This window comes from Cephus cinctus, unplaced genomic scaffold (genome assembly GCF_000341935.2).
Source record: "Cephus cinctus unplaced genomic scaffold, Ccin1 Ccin1_scaffold1123, whole genome shotgun sequence".
In the NCBI taxonomy this organism is placed as follows: Eukaryota; Metazoa; Arthropoda; class Insecta; order Hymenoptera; family Cephidae; genus Cephus; species Cephus cinctus.
The window spans coordinates 194,289-213,550 of NW_014333628.1; the positions used below are offsets into that span (position 1 = coordinate 194,289).

Consider the following 19,262-nt stretch of genomic DNA (forward strand, 5'->3'; position numbering starts at 1 on the left):
TTTTTTTTTTTTTTTTTTTTTTTTTTTTTTTTTACGTAGGAAAACCACGGAGACATTGCGCCGTCATACTCTCAATACTCTACCTCCAAAATAATGCGAGGCTCCCTTCCTTATATTCTCATCCTGGCTTTGCTCTCCCAAGCATACACTTCTGCCGTTCTCTTCCTTCGCACCCTCTCTTCTCGCATCCTTGCTTACCCCGCTTGCACGCTGCAGCTTTCCTCTGCTCTCTTTTGCCTTCTCCTCGCCACGTTGTAGGGCAGCGATGCCGAGCAGTGCCGCGTTGCAGCAAGTCCAGTACCAATTGGCGGCCAGTACCTGTACCTGGCACGTGAGAAAGTAAAGAGTAGCAATTCGCAAACGGGCTTATGGCGTTGGCGCAGTAGCGATAATAGCAACTGGTCGCCGTCTGCCGACACACTTAACTTTAAGTTGCCTGCTCCTTTGGGGAGAATTTCCCACGGACCAACTCGAGCTTAGATCCACGAGAAAAGTGTCTTGTTACAATAGCTATGGATGCCGCACGAGACATTATTTCTAACAATGCTCGCTTCTCCACTACACTTTCTTTTCTTTGCCATTTCACATCTCTTCGCTACAGTCCATTATTCCAATTCATTGTCATTTCTTCCACCTTTTCAATCTTCCGTGCATTAGAAAATTAATTCCATCCTCTCACGGCTGACGGTGTTAAAGTCATTGTTCATTTTACTATGGAGATTTTGACACAACTTTTTCACTGACGTGGCTCTCGACGTCTCTCGGACGTTATTTCTCCTATCCTCGATAGGGTAATAGGGTATTCGTGCAATTCCGTAAATTCATTTGGCGAATATTCATGCTACAAGAACCACGTTATTCGAAAAAAAAAAACCGAAAAAAAAAACTATAATTAAAGGACAAATTCCGCTCTCGTTGTAGTTTCGAAAAGTTTTCAGTGGTTCGACCGGTCTCCATGTTGGAAGCAAGGGGCCTCTAAGGCTGCGCGCTCGTTGAACCAGTCCCCTCGCTAGATGCACTTTTGGGGTAGCAGCCAGCCAGCCAGCCAGCCAGCCGGCCGGCCCTGCTACTAGGCTGTGCTTCAGGACTCGAGTATCCACCGAGACGAGAAGGGTGATATCTACCCTCCTAACCTCTCCGTATAGTCATACTTAGCCCTGCGCTTATGCCAACTCGGCCTTTATTCGATGTCACGACCAAGAGCTTCTTCCAAAATGGGGTTTCAAAAAGCCCTAATTGACATCCAAGAATTTCCGTCTATTCTCATCGAATGAGTTTCTTTGCAATTCACTCAAAGATCAAAGCACTTACGAGACGACGATAACGTACCAATAGCTGCACCTGTTGAATTCGCAATAGTTATTATTAAAATTCAATAGTAACTATTCATTGTCAATAGTGTTTACTATTAGAAAATAATAGTAACTGTTCGGAAGGTTTTCATTGAGAATAGTTACCATTGAAGTTCAATAGTATTTATTAATGGTGTGCAAAAGTAACTATTGGGGCGTTGTTAGGTTAGATTAGGTTAGGTTAGGGTGCATAGTACTTCGGTGTAGTTATCTTTTGAAATAATTCAATGGTGAAATTCAATAGTTTGCCGATTTGAAGTTTTTTTCTTTTTAACTATTTTGCGTCTTTAGAACATTCATTTGTTTGATCTCTTGATTTACTGAAGGGACCGGACAATCCTGTGGTTACTTTTGTCAAACTTAACTTCTCGTGCGTATACAAGGAATTTATCCATCTTTTACTGATTTCTCCATTCACTCGGTGGCCATCGCAGTGCGTTGATGTCCTCTCGCTACTCGAAAAAACACACTTTCAGGACTCGCAACGTGAATTAGCGCGCCCGCCAACTGAACTGATCCCTTTTGTTTAACTTCGTTAGTGTTTATGTTCGTGTAGAGAATGTCAGAAGCCAATAGATCTATTCTCGTTACCTTAGACTTTCTGCACTTTTCAAAAAGTAGAACTTCTTATTGGACGATATTCTTAAGTAACCAATGAGAATCTGCACTTTTTTTAAGTGCCGAAAGTGTAGCTAACGAGAACAGACCTAATAATTCAGACTTGATTTGTTCTTTTTTTTTTAATCTGAGACGAGATATTTTTTTATCTGAGATATTTTAATCTCACGAGACTAAATTTCAGATTAACGCGCTCGATGTGAACCGCGCAGGATCGCCTCGCATTTGTCACGTGCTTTCACTTCGTAATTAGTTCGAAAAAACCTTTCGACAGTATAGGTAATCGGAAAGTAAAAAATAACCTATTGACTTGAATTTTGTTGAGAAATACATGGAGCGCGTGAGGAAGGTAAAAAAGACAGAGTGTACATTTTTAGTATATAGATATTTCAGATTCATTGCGCATTTTCTTTCCTTTCTGCGTGTAAGGCTTTCTCATACGCTGATAAGGAATCTTCAGGAAGACTCACCAAGCACCAGTATAAGGTGGCGATGATCGCAGCATTCGGATACAGACCGGACAGCGTACGACCAATGTCCTTGTTATCGGCTGCGATCAATTGACTGACGATCAAACTCATACTTCGTTTGCAGTTGGAGATTAAGCACGTCTTTCAACGATATTATCCGTGCGAAGCGATAACCTTGCATGACTTTGAGTGTTGCTCGCGAAAAAAAGTGTCGGTGAGCAAAATGACCCTCACGGAAATTTGCATCGCTCATATGGACAAGGATCGTAAGCAGTGACGAGATGCACGAGCCACTGCAAGGCAATATGGGTTCAGTACTCATTTGTTTCAGTCCAATGTTACTTGACGGTTGAGGATTTGCGTACGGCTTGCGAGACCTCTGACTTACGAGTAGATTTTGCAGTTTTCGCAAGGATCTTCAGAGAATTGGATCGCTTCAAGAGAGGACACGTAGGAATCGAAGAATTCATATCTCTGCTCGAAGTAGTCTCACTCGGCAAATAACAATATCTTTATTTTTGTACAACAAAAATATTTTGTTTTCGCATTACGTATTAGAACTGATAGTATATTATGTTTAGTAGATGGAGGCGGCATCCTTAATCAATATGCAATTAATATTATGCAATTGACTTGACATTGTATTTTCAATTCTATTTTAACACGCTCAGTTTACCTGTGATTGCACGCTTAGGGGGTGGGCTCATTTATCGTTCAAATAGACGCAAGTAAATAGCATCTCCAAATCATGGTAGGTATACTTCGTGTCGTTCGAACTCGATATAACTTGGCGTGTCCAGGGCGAACTGCTCGCGTAAGCGCACTCTGTGATTGCGTTGGCACTCTGGCTTCTTTCCAGTACTGATTTTTGGACAATGTTTATAAACGTGCCATAGGTGGACGTCTCTTTGAGGCAATATGAGTTTAAAGAAGACAACGTCATATGTACAGTTAATGGTATTCAGACGAACAAAAAAAAAAAAGAATACACGCATCATGCTTTACACGCGTCATGTCACATCACTCCTTCTCGGAGAACTCCTGATTCACTAGGTCGTAGAAGTAAGAATTGGTATCTTGAAGAAGAAGATCCGGCTCGTCAAACTCTAGTATCTTTCCGTCGCCCATTACCAATACTCTATCGCAGTGCATGATAGTCCTTATTCTATGTGCAATAGTAATCACAGTCGCACTCCTAAAGGAGGACTTTATAGTCGTTTGGATGCTCTTGTCGGTTTCTTGATCGACATTGGCAGTCGCTTCGTCGATGCATAAAATCTGTATGCAAAATTACTTAAAAAATTAGAAAACTTGGCTCTAACCGAGTTACAGCAGACATATGGACAGCACTCTACCTTAGTACTGTGAAGGACGGCCCTGACGAGACAGAACAGCTGTTTCTGACCTGCGCTTAGGTTACTCCCGCCTTCTTCTAGACTAGCACCGAGTCCGCCCATGCGATAAACGAGATTATGAACGTTACATTTTTCAAGAGCCTTGTAAATCTGGGAATCTGGATATTGATCGAGCGGATCTATGTTCTCTCGGACTGTTCCCGAAAAGAGAAATGGACTCTGAGGTATTATAGTCAGTCTGGACCTATGAGTAAAGTTCATGCGATACAGCTTTTCGGTGCGAATAGTGTGTTTGGTTTCGAATCATTACCTTAGTGCGTTGAGTCGTAAATTCTGAATATTAACACTGTCTATCAGTATTTCGCCGGAAGTTACTTCCGTCATTCGGAACAGAGATGCCAATATTGAACTTTTTCCAGCTCCTGTTCTACCTACAATTCCAATTTTTTCGGCAGGTCGCGTCGTGAATGATATTCCCTTTAAGGCAGGCACCAAGTGATCCCTAAAAGTCAGTATTATGATTGATTTCGTATAAGATGTGGGCTGAGATATTGTACATAACGAGATTGTGATACAATTTACCTGTATTTAAGAACGACTTCCCTAAATTCAATAACTCCCTGACTTGGCCAGGCATAAGGTGGACTGTTGCCCGAACTCGTGGATTCTGTAGGAGTATTCTCAAGATATTCCTTTACTCTCTCCACGGCGATCAGCTCCCTCTCGGTCTCGGTAAATGCGTTCACGACACCAGATAATAATACAGTCACTGATAACGTATACGTAATGGCGAGTCCTATTAGACCAGGATTTGCGATATCATACTGATGTTGTAATACTGCCATGACGCAAACTCCTGCCAAAAGGGCTACGCCGATGAATTGTAGTCTCAGGGCGAGCCACTGGCTTGCAGCCACTGAAGCGAATTGGGTCTTTTGACTGGCTTCTAGGAAGAGTTCGTTCTCACGTTTGAAACGAGGTACTGCTCGAAACGCTCTGATACTGGAGAGTCCTTGCAAGGTTTCATTGAAATGAGTATAAACTGGAGAAAGGGCTATGCTTGACAGCCGTTTCAGTTCCCTTGACGTTAATCTGCAAGAAGGGACGGGTGTAAGGGTAGCGAGATACGAAAAAAAAAAAAAAAAAAAGACCATTCTGTCCAGAGCGACTTGAAACTTGTCCACATCGCACCTGTAATGATTCTGGATCCAATGATATATAGGCACCAGTGGCGCCAGTATTAAAAATATCCACGGTAGACCGTAAGCAGTTATGACAATTGATCCAACTAGCCCAAGGAATTGAGCAAACAATATATTTGCGATGAATGGCAATGAATCATCGATTGTGTATGTGTCTGACGAGAACCTATTTAAGATTCTACCAAGTGGCTGAATGTCAAAGAAAGTGTTCGCGGCCTGCAAGAAAGGTAGTTGCGAATTACGGCAATTTTTCCGATTGAAATCCAACCAGTTGACGATAGTATAAAATTCCTTACATACCCTGACGACTGTCTTCAAGAGTTGCTTATGCATCAGAATAGCAGCCTGTATTCCGCCATAAGCAAACATGAAGGCCCTTATGAGCGTGAAGAATGTATTGAGCGCCGCGAGAATGCCATAAATGGTCAAATAATAATTGATGTTATCGCCGCTGAGATCTTTTGGAAAATACTCGAGTTTCAAGCTATCGGGCATGTCAGTGGAATTGACAGACATGTTACCATGAGTGACCCAATAAGACAACCAGAGATCGGTAATATTTCGAGAGATCTGCATGAGTATCATAGATAACAGGATCGATATAGCGAGATAACGACCGACGGCGAAGACGTAACACGCGTAAACATTAAATTGCACGTTCCCCTTCTCAGCGAATTCCTGCTCAAACATAGGATCCGTTTCACTCTCGTTCAGATCGTCAAGCTCCTCCTTCGATGAATCTTTCATTGACGTCACGACGAGATCGGAATCCATCGATTCCGTGGACAATAAATAATCCTCCAAGTCTCGTAAAACGTCACTTGGCTTTCCGTGCCTAACAATTTTGCCTTTTGACATCTCGATAACCAAATCAGTATGAATCAAGTACTGTGTTTGATGGGTGCAGATTATCCTAGTCTTATTTTTCAAGAGTCCGAGGACAACGTTTTGGAAGACATGGCGTGCTACTTTAACATCCAAAGTGGCGAGAATATCGTCCAGCAAATAAATGTCCTTATCGGCATAAACTGCACGTGCCAGTGTTATCCTTGTTTTTTGTCCACCGCTCAGGGTATTTCCGGCCTCACCTATAATAGCCAAATCGCGTTTTGGCAGAGCGTTTAGATCGTCAGTGAGGGCACATGCCTTCAGTATGAGTCTGAAAATAAAATTTCGTTGCGCCCCATACCATTCCCATCTCAACCGAATTCTCGTTAATTAGTATTAACTTACTTGTATTTATTGTGATCGTATGCCTTTCCAAATAAAATATTATCTCTAATGGTGCCTCTTTGGAGCCACGGCGTTTGCTTGACATATCCGAATCCTTTCTCAAGATTTCCTATAGCCATTATGCCGCTGTCTTTTGTAATTTCGGCTAAGATTGCATCAAGAAAAAGACTCTTGCCACTGCCCACTTTTCCCATTATTCCGACCAGTTGACCCTACAGATAATTGCATGCGAGGATGTCGTCAGATTTGCGTAACGAAGCGGCAAGAAGTTCCTGGAAATGTGTGCTACCTTTTTCACAGTTACATTGAGATTTCTCAATGTAAATGTTCCTTCGTCCTCTGACGTTACACTCCTTCGGCTCTCCGAACAGGAAGGCGGATCAACGTTAATCTCATTTGGCCCGGAAAGTGCTATCGACGCAGGCTCACTTTCATGAAAGCTACTGGCGCTAAATGTAGCATTTTTTAGCATGACGTCCGTGCCGACCGGTGGATCGGAATAATATTCAGACACGTGCACTTCTGGCAACTGAAAATTTAAAAGACCAACATCGTCAGCTGCGGAGCACTAAAGCGTTATCAGAATCGAACAAAAGTGGCCTCTGCTTACGTCCAATATTCTTTGAATGCGCTTAATGGAAACCCAAGCCTCAGTGATACCATTGAGAACCCATGGAAAAGCGTTCAATGGTCCGATTAGCATATTGAGTAGCGCCATACTCGTGAAGACTGTCTTGGCTGTGAGTTTGTTGCCAAGAAAGACGTATGTGGAGAATGTTAGTATGGAAATGAGAACAGGTGTAGTTGCCCAAAAATAGACACAAAGTGCATCCAGATATTTTCGACTTTTCAAATATTTTATCTCATTTTCTCTAAATTCTATAGAAAGAATGAAAATTAGAGTGGAAATTATATCCGCAGAGTATTACCTCACAGAGAGACGCAAATAACAAGCAATCGAGCGAACTTACTCAGGATGCTACGCAGGAAGTGCTCCTCCCACACGTTTAGCTTGATTGTCGTAATACCCCGTAGAACCTCGCCCGTTAAACGGACTCTCTGATCTTTACATTTCATCAGTTTCGTACTGAGTTTACCAATTTTGTTGGCGATAATCTTATTCACAGGAATAAGAAAAATGGCAAAAGCAGCGCCGGTCAAAAATGCGATTCCTATTTGATCGTAGAGAAGGTACAACGTCACGACTAACTGAAAAGAGAGCTCGCATCGATCGACAGACATAGATAGTAGTATACGCGATGCAAGTTAGTTAATGCAGGGGGCGGCCTAAAAAAAATGTTTTACCTGTAGGGGTATACTCCACATCGTGTGAAAACTGGGACAGCTATTCACAACTCTATCGGTGTCGGTACTCATAAAATTAATGATTTCGCCGAAAGTAAAGCGCCGATTTATCTGTACCCTCGTGGAGTGCAGAGTCTTGCTGTAAACTAGAGTCACGATGGCGGCACGTATCTTCAGGCCCACGATGGACATCCAAAATGTAAAGTGAGCATTGCAAAACGCACCTGCAAAATAACATAGAAATCTTTTCATTGACGAACGCTCACTTCCAAGAGGCAGGTTCGAGATCTTGTGTATGCGTGCTAAATTGATGACTCACCGACTAGGGTACTGAGAAACATTAGCAGTGCGTACAAATATCCGTATAAAATTGGTTCGTTCTTATCCTCTATAAAACCGACTAGCCTGCTCAGTAGTACGGGACCCATAAAACCGGAACAATCAGCAATGAACTTGAGAATTCCGATCGAATAAAATTGCCAGCTGAAGCACTTGTGAAGAAGCCAGAGCAACGATACTGTGGTAGTCTCGGAGGATAGAACCTGAGATTCCGGTACATTCTCCAAGGATCGGCCATTGAGTGCACTCCTTGGACAGTTTGGCTGAAGAATGTGTGTCGGTTAGTCAGAACAGAGGCAATGGGTATTTTTCTTTTACCGACACACTTCGACACACTCGTGTTTCATTTACGACTTTGCAGGATGCTTTGGGTCTGATTTATGTGACGTTTTAGCTCGATCCTCTTTGCCCATTGGTCGTTGCCTGGTACCCTTGGTGTGCAAGGTCCATAAGTCGTAAATGAAACATGAATGGAAACCGAACTGTGCTCTGTCGCGTATATTTAATAATTTAACACCATATTCTGTATGTGTCGATCGATCTCATGAGCTATCATCGCGGTACTAATGTGTTCTGGCAGATCATAAAGGTCGTCCGAGTGATTTAACAATCCTCTTACGCCCTTCTGCATGAGCGGTGATACCCAATGAAAGAGAAGTTTCGACGTCAACGTGATATCCTCCATCGCAGTTCCAAGGTAGCTCGGATCCTGCTGTTCCAGAAAGCGAACGTAGGAGGAACCAGGAGTATTCAATAGGGCCGTTCTCTCTCCTATCTGAAAAGGGACGTGTTTCTTGTCACTTCTGATATTACTATTTGCTCAATAGTTGCTATAATGTGCACAGATAGTACGCATAATATACTATGTGTATCCCTGCGTAAAGAACTTACACATGAGTAACGATATATGTATATCGACACACCGTTTGCATCTTTATGAGATATAGACGCGATAGTGTGCTTACCTGATTATATCTCGAAGGCCTCGAGTTATCGTCCAAGCCATAGCCCGGTATCAGCGTTATACCGTACAATATTAGAAGCGTCACAACGCTAATACTGAACCCCAATGATAAGTTTGGTAATACGTCATCCGGGGTTTTGTAATTTACGTGAGAACGTAATAAGAGTATTGACACGCCTGTCAATAGAAAGATCACTGCTCTGATCGCTACCGGACCACGCGGATTCAATCCACTCCCTTTACGTAGGCTTAAAACAAAACAGAAATGAACGACCCACGCTAGTCCTTCCGTTCCCGCCACGAGATAGTCAATGGGCTTTGCTGAAGTTGCTTTGTCCTTGACTCTCATAACGAGCCCGTTGTAATCATACTCTTTCGACGGTTCCAGAACACTCGCTGCGACGCTGGCTACGTCGTCATTGTCAGCGTTAGAAAATATTTTTTTCGCAATGCTGACGGTTTGATTTAGTCCATTTGGAATTTTCTTTGCAACTTCTTCCATCTTTGCGACGAAGTCTACATTGTTACTGGATGTCGGTGATGCAATGTAACTGCTTGTTGTCGTCGCTTCAACTTTCACATCACTTTCAGTGCCGATGGAGGGCAAAGTTCTTGTATTGGTGAGTATAATGTATGCCCTGATTATAGGAAGCACAGCCAAGCAGGCAGTAAGAAAAAGTCGTATGTCTATGGCATAAAAAGATTGTTGGTTTCGTGTCAATGTCATACCGCGTTTTCCACAATAGTATGCAGAAATTATGGCTATGGAAATCAGCACAGGAATCTGCAAGAATTGTAATTTTTTAAATTCTCATGGATTACCTAATTTACATGTATGTGGTACTGTACTAAATAATTACATAAGAAGTTGATAACCAACCTGAAGGCACAACTGCTCGAAGCATACTCCCAAGTCATGCGTATTAGGATTCAGAGGTGTTATACCTCCCGTGGTACCACAAAGCTCTGTCCAATTCCATAGCCATGGATTTCCATCGCCAGAATTAATCCAAATTCCATCCATGTTGTTACTTCAACAGATTTATTCTATTGCTATGGTAATAAATTTATAACATTCTTGATATTGCAATACATGCTGCGAAAAATACAGGGCATATATAACTTTGACAGTCACAACTAATCCATGCGAGACAACTTATGGTTACTTATTCATACGTTAACTTATTCTTTTAGACAAATATCGTTTATACTTTTTTATTTGCTTATGATTTTCGATACACGCAAAAGGATTGAAAATTGATACCTGATCACTTATTCTAAACTTTGGGGACGGCTCTCAACTGCAGATTGTCAGATTCGATGAGACATTTGTGAGGTTATAAGAACAGTTTAAAGCACAGTCTTGTGTACAGGTCTAGGCATTTCCCTATCCTCACCACGTTGTAGCTTGTAACCGTAACGTGGACGGTTTTACCCGCAATCGTTTGGGTCAAAGAAGCCTGCTGACACAGCGCATGGGCATCCGTAAATGCACTGCAACCTTTTATCTCCGATTCAAAAGGAAAGTTACACACAAAAAAACCGATGCGATACCAATGAAATAAAATTTTGATTAGTTAGACATATAAAGAATTGATGATTTAAAAAACTAAAGTTAAATGGACCAATTCACCCAAAAGTCATGGAATATAAAACAGTCATTTTTTGCTTGTGTCGTAACTTTTTTACTGAATTAATTTGTAACTCCTGTGAGATTTTCAAATGCAAATTCTTATCATTGTGATTCAAGCAGGCACGATCCACTTTCTGGTCATTGTTGCTTTTTTTAATTCCAATCACGGTATATTCCACATTACGAACAAAGCTGCAGGTTCCGTATTCAAGAAAGAGATAACTGCGCACGCCTAAAGCTACCACGTGATAGGCTCTTTCAACACTAACGCCTCTTGCGGTAGTGGCCACCTTATCGTTACGTGTTTATCGCCTAAATGCCCAAACCAGTATACAAGACCGTGGTTTAAATCAATTTACATGGCTTCAACCAAGCCACTTGAGCACTTGAAGCAATAACAGCAGTAGCAGGAGGTTATAAGCGTGTCTTATTTCAGTTCTCTAGAGGCATGAGGTTTGAAATGAATAAGTATGTAATTACAATTAGTAACAAAGATTAATGGCAGGAGGGTTACTTACAATTACTTCTATTGAACTGCAATACTTGTATGATATAGATTCTTATAAACGATTTATAGTATAATGTGTTATCATATCATATGCTTATTTTTAGATTTTGCAAGTGAACAAGAAGAAAGAACTAGCAGAGTGACGAAAAGTATTATTAAAAAAAAAAAAAAAACATGAATTCAGATTCTAGAAGTCAGTCTATAAACGATGACTTGAAGACATGTCAAATGCAACATTCTGATGATTGTTTGCTTCTGCAAAGTGAATTGTTGGATTATGTTGCAACGTCAAATGCTATTTTCAAAAGTCAACAAAAAGGAGATCCTGAATTATCATTTGATGAAAAGAGAACAATCGCAGCTAAAATTTTACAAAAGAGTCACTGTATATTTCTTTCCAGATTTGGATGTTTTTTGAAAAAAGAACATTTACGTTACTTTGAAAAAGCCATGGCCAGTGATCATGAACTTACGTATCACATAAACAGACTCCATAGATACTATAATAGTTCTACAAGACAAATTGATATAAAGAATAGAAGATATCAGGCTTTAAAGTTACTCATTGAAGATGGTGATTACTTTAGCGAAACAGAAATGATGAAACGCAATCCACTTTTATATGAACAACTGGTAGGACAGTATCTGACGGAAGATCAAAAAAAAGCAAGAGATAATATTGACACTACAAATGTAACATTTGTAAGTCTACTGATGGAGGGCATTGATAAAGATGGATTAAGAAACTTGAAAAAAGCTCAGGAAGATGCTGAGGACAATGTTGTGGAGGAAAATGAATCTGACGAGGAGTGGGATGAGGAACAATCTTGTATTGGTCGCAAAGGTGCAAGCGAATTGAGGTGGGGGGAAGCCATAGATGCACCTATGAACTTGTATCGGAACGCGCAGAAGGAAAAACGTATGGATATGTTGTGGACAAGAATTTCTAATGAAGAAAGGAAAATGCTTAAACAGGAGTTTGTCACGAATATGTACCAAAGCTTTTTGGATGGGAAGGACATCGATTTTGATTATAGGTATGTATTAAGGAGTATTCAGATGAAAATAGTGTATTCCGATATTATTATACTTCTAGCGCTGTGGATGATAACGAGGCATACGATAACGTTGGTTTGCGAACTCAAGACGAGGAGGAAAAGTATTTTGATTCGGAGTCCCCGAAAACCGTTTTACCTACAAATAGTAAAGAGCACAAAATAACTGATCTGGAATCGGAGGACGAGTTGGACGCCTACATGAAATCACTGGAGGATAAATGAACTTCAAGTTATTAGTGTCTATGTGTGGGGAACCTAAAATTTATTGCATATTCGTTATTTAGTCAGTAGGAGTCGTCATCGGCGAACTCCTAATAAGGAACAATGATAGTATTAGTATAATAGTCTTCATAATTGGGTACATAATAAAAGTTTTTAATATATAATTTTTATTGTTGATTTTTTTTTTATTGAACAGACCTTCCCGAATGTTGTGTTGGGTGATTAAATAGGTGTATATACATAATATATCTTCACTAACACTGTCGTATCTACTGAGTAATGCCTATGGTATAATATTATACATGTATATAACAGAGGCACAGCCATACAGGAGTCGAGTGTATCTCCCCGTTCAGACATTTTTTTTCCGTATAGAAAGCACACGGTGCCATTTATAAGACTCTCTTTGAACGTAGTTTTTTCCGGAAAAGATGGTAAGTATCGTGTGGTGTATATTTAAGAAAAAATAAAAAGTCGTATAATCTCCGATGCAGTCAAATTTTTGTAAGAATTTGATGCAAGATTTAGTAAGAAATTATCGTATTAGCATGATATAGTACTCTCTGTCGATAGGCAGTACAATTCGTACTACTATATTAAAAATTCAATACTTGCTTTCTGGTAATTGTCTTTATGGAGTTTTATTGAGATCTCGACGGACTTTGGACTGTTAGTCGATGAAAATGGATTGGGCTTGGCATTTTAAATCTCACGGTGAAGTATCATAGATCTTCATCATTCCATAACCTGCTGTGTTTCAATGGAAATTTACTAGTTTTTTTTTTATCGAGCATTTTACATCTGCAGCTTTAATAGATACAAGTTGTTGTAGTTATTTCTCATTAAAAGCATGCATAATAAAACCAAGTAATTGTCTTCTATTGTCTGTAGTATTTAATTAAGTTGTAGTTTATAGTGTAACCTGCATGGTTTGACTAGTTCACCTGGCACCACCGTGGTACTACCTGCTGGATCCTCTGGTAGGTATCTTTATTCTTTTCACAGCCAATCACGCCAGCTGCGATGACAGGTGTCGAGGAACAAGAAAAGCTTTTAGAGGATGCCGTCGGAGTCGTGAAGGTCCAAGCATTTCAAATGAAACACTGTCTCGATAAGTCCAAATTGATGGATGCCTTGAAACATGCATCCACTATGCTCGGTGAACTGAGAACTTCTCTTCTAAGTCCCAAAAGCTACTACGAGCTCTGTATCCTTATGTTAATTTTTTATTACCAGGATCAATTTGTTTTGCTTGGTATTGCATATTATTTCTTACAGTGTTTATTAATAATAGACATGGCTATTACTGATGAACTACGTCACCTGGAACTCTACCTGTTGGATGAATTTCAGAAAGGACGAAAGGTTACAGATCTTTATGAGCTTGTTCAATATGCTGGCAATATTGTACCACGATTGTATGTTAAGACACTGTGCTTTGATGGAATATCATTTTTCCATGCATAGTTCTCAGATTGTAATATCGATTGATTCACAGGTATCTACTTATAACAGTAGGATTAGTTTATATTAAAACAAATCGATACCTTAAAAGGGATTTGTTACGAGATTTGGTAGAGATGTGTCGAGGTGTACAGCATCCTCTGAGAGGACTCTTTTTAAGAAATTATTTACTACAATGTACTAGAAACGTGTTGCCGGACGTTGCCGATGGAGATGAACAAGAAGGCACAGTAAGTCAACAGTGTGTGTGTGTGTGTGTGTGTGTGTGTAAAAAGCTTAATAAACACTTTTGCATGCCAAATAAAAACGGAATTTTTAGGTACGTGATAGCATAGATTTTGTTTTAATGAACTTTGCCGAAATGAATAAGTTGTGGGTACGAATGCAACATCAGGGTCACAGCAGGAACAGAGAACGCCGAGAACGTGAACGAGAGGAGTTGAGAATTCTCGTAGGAACGAATCTCGTTCGTTTAAGTCAATTGGAAACTGTTACTCTGGACAAATACGTTAAGGTGAATAAATTCTGTAATTTTCTTTCATTATACGTTAGTTTCAGCGTGTTATATTTATTTTGTCTTGCAGCTAGTGCTCCCTGGAATTTTGGAGCAGGTGGTCAGTTGCAGAGATGCGATTGCCCAAGAATATCTAATGGAATGCATTATTCAGGTACTCAAATTGGAAGAATCAATAGAAACATTAGCTGAATTTCAATTTAATAAAAAGTTCTTTTCCTCAGGTATTTCCGGATGAATTTCATTTACAAACACTGAATGCGTTCCTAAAGTCGTGCGCGGAACTGCAAAATGGCGTTAACGTTAAAAATATAATAATCTCGCTGATAGATCGTCTCGCGGCATTTAGCCAGAGATCAGACGGTGTGGGTGGTCCGCCCGGAAGTCCTAACCAAGTACCAGGAATCCCACAGGATGTGAAGCTCTTCGATGTATTTAGCGATCAAGTGGCCACCATCATACAGGTAAAGGTTAGGTGGGGGTGGGAGGTGGCGAGGAAGTATTTATTCACATCGGGATATGGTATAACGAAAGCCGTTTCATGATGATTGGATGCTACACGCTCACACTGATATATCCATGATGTCTTGAATTAATGTTCCTTACTAATCTAGTTTAAGTCTGAGAACGGCGTTTATGTTGTAACACTGATAATATCTTTTTTTTTTCGCACACGTCAATGACTCTTTGCAATGGAGTATCGTTTTAAATATGGGTTTTCTTTTTGTTACAGACCAGGCAAAATATGCCTCCCGAGGACATAGTCTCGCTACAAGTAGCTCTTATTAACTTGGCACACAAGTGTTATCCCGACCGAGTGGATTACGTGGATAAGGTGTTGCTCACAACTCTTCAAATATTTCAGAAATTGAACATAGACAAGTAGGTATCGTCGCTTAAATTCGTGGTACCGCATATTTTGCGTTCGATTGGAAGATTGTATTTTGTGTCCAAGGTTGGAATACAATAGTGCCGTATCCAGGGAACTTTCCCGATTGATGAAAATACCGGTGGACAACTATAAAAATATTCTGACTGTTTTGAAGCTCAAACATTTTGCACCGCTTCTCGAGTACTTTGATTACGAGGGTAGAAAGCTGCTCGCAGTGTATGTCATAACAAATATCTTAGAAAACGAGACACTGATTCCTACTCAGGAACAAGTTGAGGCTGTTCTGTTGATGGTGTCTCCGTTGGTACAAGATCAGCCTGATCAACCTAGCATCAGCAGTATGGTGGAGCCCGAGGATCCAGAAGATTTTGCAGAGGAACAAGGCCTTCTTGGTAGATTGATTCATCATTTCAAATCCGATACAGCAGATCAGCAGTACATGATTCTGAGTGCAGCGAGGAAACACTTTAGTGCCGGTGGAAGCAAGAGAGTCAAATACACACTGCCGCCGATTGTTTTCCAAGCTTATCAGCTCGCGTTTACATATAAGGGTCTCAAGGATCAAGTACGCACACACGGCTTGTTCGATACATCAGTTGTTGCGTTCGTCATTATTTCTTGTTTTATCCTCCATGTTTGCAGGATGACATGTGGCAGAAGAAATGTCAGAAAATCTTTCAATTTTGCCATGCTACCATAACAGCATTAATGAAGGCTGATTTTGCCGAACTGCCATTACGATTGTTCCTTCAGGGAGCCATAGCCATCGGAGAAATTCGATTTGATAATTTTGAGATGGTCGCTTATGAATTCATGAGTCAAGCCTTCTCTATATACGAGGACGAGATTTCGGATAGCAAGGCACAACTTGCTGCTATCACACTGATCATTGCTACTTTCGAACAGATGAGTTGCTTCAGCGAAGAGAACGCCGAACCCGTGAGAAATCAGTGTGCTCTTTACGCGAGTAAGCTTTTAAGAAAGCCAGATCAGTGTCGAGGAGTGGCAACTTGTTCGCATATATTTTGGTCTGGGAAATCTTTGGCTACCGCCGGTAAAGAAGTAAGGGATTCTAATGAAATAGTACACGAGTCGCCATTACATTTGTATGTCAATGCTTGCAGATGCAAGATGGAAACAAGGTACTCGATTGCTTGAAGAAGGGCATCCGAATAGCCAGTCAGTGTATGGATACGTCTGTGCAGGTTCAACTGTTTGTTGAATTATTGAATCATTACATTTATTTCTATGAGAAAGGAAATACGGCGGTATGTAATTTGAACGTCGGAATCGACAATGGTGGTTAATTGCATTGCTTTCAGGTGACTGTCCAAATATTAAATCAAGTGATCGCCAAGATCAAGGAAGAGTTACCAAACTTGGAAGTGAGCGAGGAGACAGAACAGATTCAGAAGCATTTAGCCAATACCGTGGAGCATCTTCGAAATCGAATAGAATCTTCAGAATCGGAGGGACTGTCGTATCAGGGCATCGCTCTCTAAAATCTGTTATAATTGTGATGATGCCCTGACGATACCTTCGAATTGGCCCTTGATTCGTCGAGCTAGCGGTTATTGCGCCTCAGTGTTATTACATTTCCACAGGGAATAAATAATTGAGATCCGCCTCTAAAGAACGTAATAAGTCCTTACTGCAAAGTATGATAATAAATCACGGATATCGGTAAGACCAGCCGTACACTGAAGTCTCTGTGCTCCGATGTTCAGTAACGTCGTATATTTCGTCATACATGATTTGAGTATGATGAGCATAATGTTAAAGCCGGCTTTGAAAACGCAGTTGTACGTATAATTGTTGAAATGATCTCAAGTTGATGAATTCTTGTATGCATTATTTTCCCTATTGTCTTTTGGAACCGCAAAGTGACGACCGTGGACAACGTGCTTGTAATTTTTTTGTTCCCTCCGACGTCGATTGTCGTTCGCGATATCCAGGTGTTTCTAACAATCGACTCGGATGTCCAGGTTGGTCCAGGTTTGCTCTGTCGTTTTGTGCGTCCAAAAGGTTGGATGCACAGAACCGGCTGTCTTAAGGAGGTCCTGTCGATGCATGCTAGTCAACTGATCAATTATCAAATCTATTGAATAAATCGATTAAAACAAACTGGACTTTCTACGAAATTATTCACATTAAGTATAGAAATTTGTTTGTAGGTGTCTAACTTTGTGAAATTAGCTCACTCGTACAAATATATTTAATAATCATACTCTCATTTGACTTTTATTTATTGGTTTATTGGGTCTCTCCCGGTGAATCGATGAAGATCCGAAAAATTAATTTGCAATTAATTTGCTCTTTGCAACACCCGGTAAGGTCATTATTTTAATGGTATGTATCGAATCTTGAAGAATACACGAATCCGTAATATATAATTTTTCGCTTCAAAGTTCACTCTAAATATGATAGTTTCTCATCCAAAGTCGAAATTTAATCTCTCTGACCTTCGAGTCCATATAAAATTATATGAAGTTTCATTTTTAAGGCTGCTGTCTAGCTGGTTTATCTATATACATATATATTGCGTGACGTCACAAGCGAGGAAACGTATTTTTCATTATTCTCCTTCATTCCTAAATGATTTAGCAAAATCTTTTATGAGCCCGCTTCGTTATGAGATACGACTGACGGCTCATCTCAATTTAGGTGCGAAAAATATCTCAATTGTGAGAAAAATGTACGTAAAGAAATCGTGCATTTCTGAACTGTCAACACCTAATGGGCGCCGCCATTACGACCGTTTACTAAATCCCATTTTTCTACGAATTAGGACACTCATCACACTTAAACCGAGAAAGAGCCGCCTTGCTATGGACGACACAAAGCGGGCTGATCTAATAATTTTGTTAATAACTGTTTAACACTAGATTTACCATCTATTTATTCATTTTGACTGGTACTGGTATAAATGTCAATAACAAAAATTATATTTGTTACTAATGTATATAAAATAACATTAAGTTTATAAAATGTATTCTCTACTTATAGCTACGAAAGTCGTAACGTCATTTCTGAAATCAAATGATATATGTAGTAGGAATTTTGAATTGAAATTGCACGACCAGTCAAAATGACTGGTCTGGTAAATCTAGTGTTAACAGACGCAAAAAACGACAACTTGCATTCGACCTGTATTTTACTATCTTGAGAATCCAATAGATGGCGGTAGCTATTCCTCGCCGTAGGGCTCAGTAACGTGAGCGATTTGCGGGGCCCATAGCATAGTACCATCGTGTCAGAACTACATCTATCCATATAGTATATGTATGTGTGTAGCCAAGTTAGCTGGCGAAGAGCTACGCCAGCCTAGCCGCTTGGCTCGACTCACTATATACATATATATATATATTCTCTAAATTACGCGTATCTTCAGAATCCAAGAACGGATATTCTCTGTACGTGGCCCTATCGCAATTCGATGTGTGTCAGCCTCTTCTATGGACCATTCTGAGTTTTTTCACTAAAAGATGTTTAAAAATTTCAACGAGAAAGCCGTATATCCAACCGTTTGCGAGATACAGCCCGCCGAAGGTGAAGTTTCGCGTATCTTCAGAATCCAAGAACGGGGATTCCTTGTACGTGGCCCTAACTTTGACTTTCGACATTTTTCTTATATAATTAATAAATTGGGAGTACTCACCGGAGCTGGTGCAGCTAATCCGAAAAGGCCGAGAACCGTATCCAGAGGACACTCGGGTTGGCACTTCACTAGGTCACAGCACTACACGTCCGGAACACGCACAAGAAATCCATAGAATTTCCTGGATATCGCGAGAGAAATGCGAGAACTACACGAGCGAGAACTATCTATACCGTAGCGAAACACAGATACAAAGAGATGTATTCGCGACGCACTTACTCAAACGTATCAATTCACTACGTCACACTTTTTTTCGTAAATGAAGGTAAAGGATAAAGAGTATAGAAAGAGACGTTTCGCGACGCACTACGTCACACTTTTTTGTTCGTAAATGAAGGTAAAGGATAAAGAGTATAGAAAGAGACGTTTCGCGACGCACTACGTCACATTTTTTTTTCGTGAATGAAGGTAAAGGATAAAGAATAAAGAAAGAGATGGCATGAAGTGGGCTGAAGGCCCGAGGCGAAGAGCCTCA

The 19,262-nt window shown here is 40.4% G+C and overlaps 4 protein-coding genes across 12 annotated transcripts; 3 read left to right on the forward strand and 1 right to left on the reverse strand.

Annotated features, from left to right (window-relative positions):
• The first annotated feature begins 2,243 nt into the window (after positions 1 to 2,243).
• LOC112495016 lies at positions 2,244 to 2,816 on the forward strand. The gene is made up of 3 exons (XM_025089483.1): positions 2,244 to 2,319; positions 2,400 to 2,495; positions 2,565 to 2,816. Exons 1-3 carry the CDS (start codon positions 2,302 to 2,304, stop codon positions 2,715 to 2,717), a joined length of 267 nt encoding a protein of 88 aa, XP_024945251.1. The 5' UTR covers positions 2,244 to 2,301; the 3' UTR covers positions 2,718 to 2,816.
• Positions 2,817 to 3,306: 490 nt separating this feature from the next.
• LOC107272183 (multidrug resistance-associated protein 7) lies at positions 3,307 to 10,657 on the reverse strand. Of its 5 annotated transcripts, none has more exons than XR_003061133.1 (16): positions 10,103 to 10,657; positions 9,719 to 9,934; positions 8,840 to 9,622; positions 8,392 to 8,649; positions 7,855 to 8,137; positions 7,536 to 7,759; positions 7,202 to 7,439; positions 6,841 to 7,109; positions 6,520 to 6,759; positions 6,231 to 6,442; positions 5,298 to 6,156; positions 4,987 to 5,213; positions 4,378 to 4,887; positions 4,106 to 4,297; positions 3,796 to 3,989; positions 3,307 to 3,718 (listed from the first exon to the last, which is right to left on the reverse strand). XR_003061133.1 is itself a non-coding variant. In XM_015749070.2 (16 exons), the coding sequence occupies exons 2-16, from the start codon at positions 9,860 to 9,862 to the stop codon at positions 3,461 to 3,463; spliced, it is 4,941 nt and encodes a 1,646-aa protein (XP_015604556.1). In that variant the 5' UTR covers positions 9,863 to 9,869; positions 10,103 to 10,651; the 3' UTR covers positions 3,307 to 3,460. The 5 variants fall into 5 exon arrangements, 4 of the variants coding, with proteins under 4 accessions (XP_015604556.1, XP_015604554.1, XP_015604553.1 ...); XM_015749070.2 differs by having other exon boundaries at positions 3,796 to 4,039; positions 9,719 to 9,869; positions 10,103 to 10,651; XM_015749068.2 differs by having other exon boundaries at positions 3,796 to 4,039; positions 9,719 to 9,891; positions 10,103 to 10,650.
• A 127-nt stretch (positions 10,658 to 10,784) lies between these two features.
• Positions 10,785 to 12,423, forward strand: LOC107272185 (coiled-coil domain-containing protein 97). Of its 2 annotated transcripts, none has more exons than XM_015749075.2 (3): positions 10,785 to 10,939; positions 11,084 to 12,016; positions 12,076 to 12,423. In XM_015749075.2, the coding sequence occupies exons 2-3, from the start codon at positions 11,154 to 11,156 to the stop codon at positions 12,257 to 12,259; spliced, it is 1,047 nt and encodes a 348-aa protein (XP_015604561.1). In that variant the 5' UTR covers positions 10,785 to 10,939; positions 11,084 to 11,153; the 3' UTR covers positions 12,260 to 12,423. The 2 variants fall into 2 exon arrangements, with proteins under 2 accessions (XP_015604561.1, XP_015604562.1); XM_015749076.2 differs by having other exon boundaries at positions 10,787 to 11,016.
• Positions 12,424 to 12,544: 121 nt separating this feature from the next.
• On the forward strand, positions 12,545 to 17,362 carry LOC107272184 (vacuolar protein sorting-associated protein 35). Of its 4 annotated transcripts, none has more exons than XM_015749071.2 (12): positions 12,545 to 12,693; positions 13,244 to 13,466; positions 13,554 to 13,677; positions 13,758 to 13,953; positions 14,043 to 14,237; positions 14,308 to 14,391; positions 14,462 to 14,701; positions 14,971 to 15,119; positions 15,193 to 15,694; positions 15,772 to 16,191; positions 16,254 to 16,397; positions 16,452 to 17,362. In XM_015749071.2, exons 1-12 carry the CDS (start codon positions 12,691 to 12,693, stop codon positions 16,629 to 16,631), a joined length of 2,460 nt encoding a protein of 819 aa, XP_015604557.1. In that variant the 5' UTR covers positions 12,545 to 12,690; the 3' UTR covers positions 16,632 to 17,362. The 4 variants fall into 4 exon arrangements, with proteins under 4 accessions (XP_015604557.1, XP_015604558.1, XP_024945249.1 ...); XM_015749072.2 differs by having other exon boundaries at positions 12,553 to 12,693; positions 13,265 to 13,466; XM_025089481.1 differs by having other exon boundaries at positions 12,572 to 12,693; positions 13,199 to 13,466.
• The last annotated feature ends 1,900 nt before the right edge of the window (positions 17,363 to 19,262 follow it).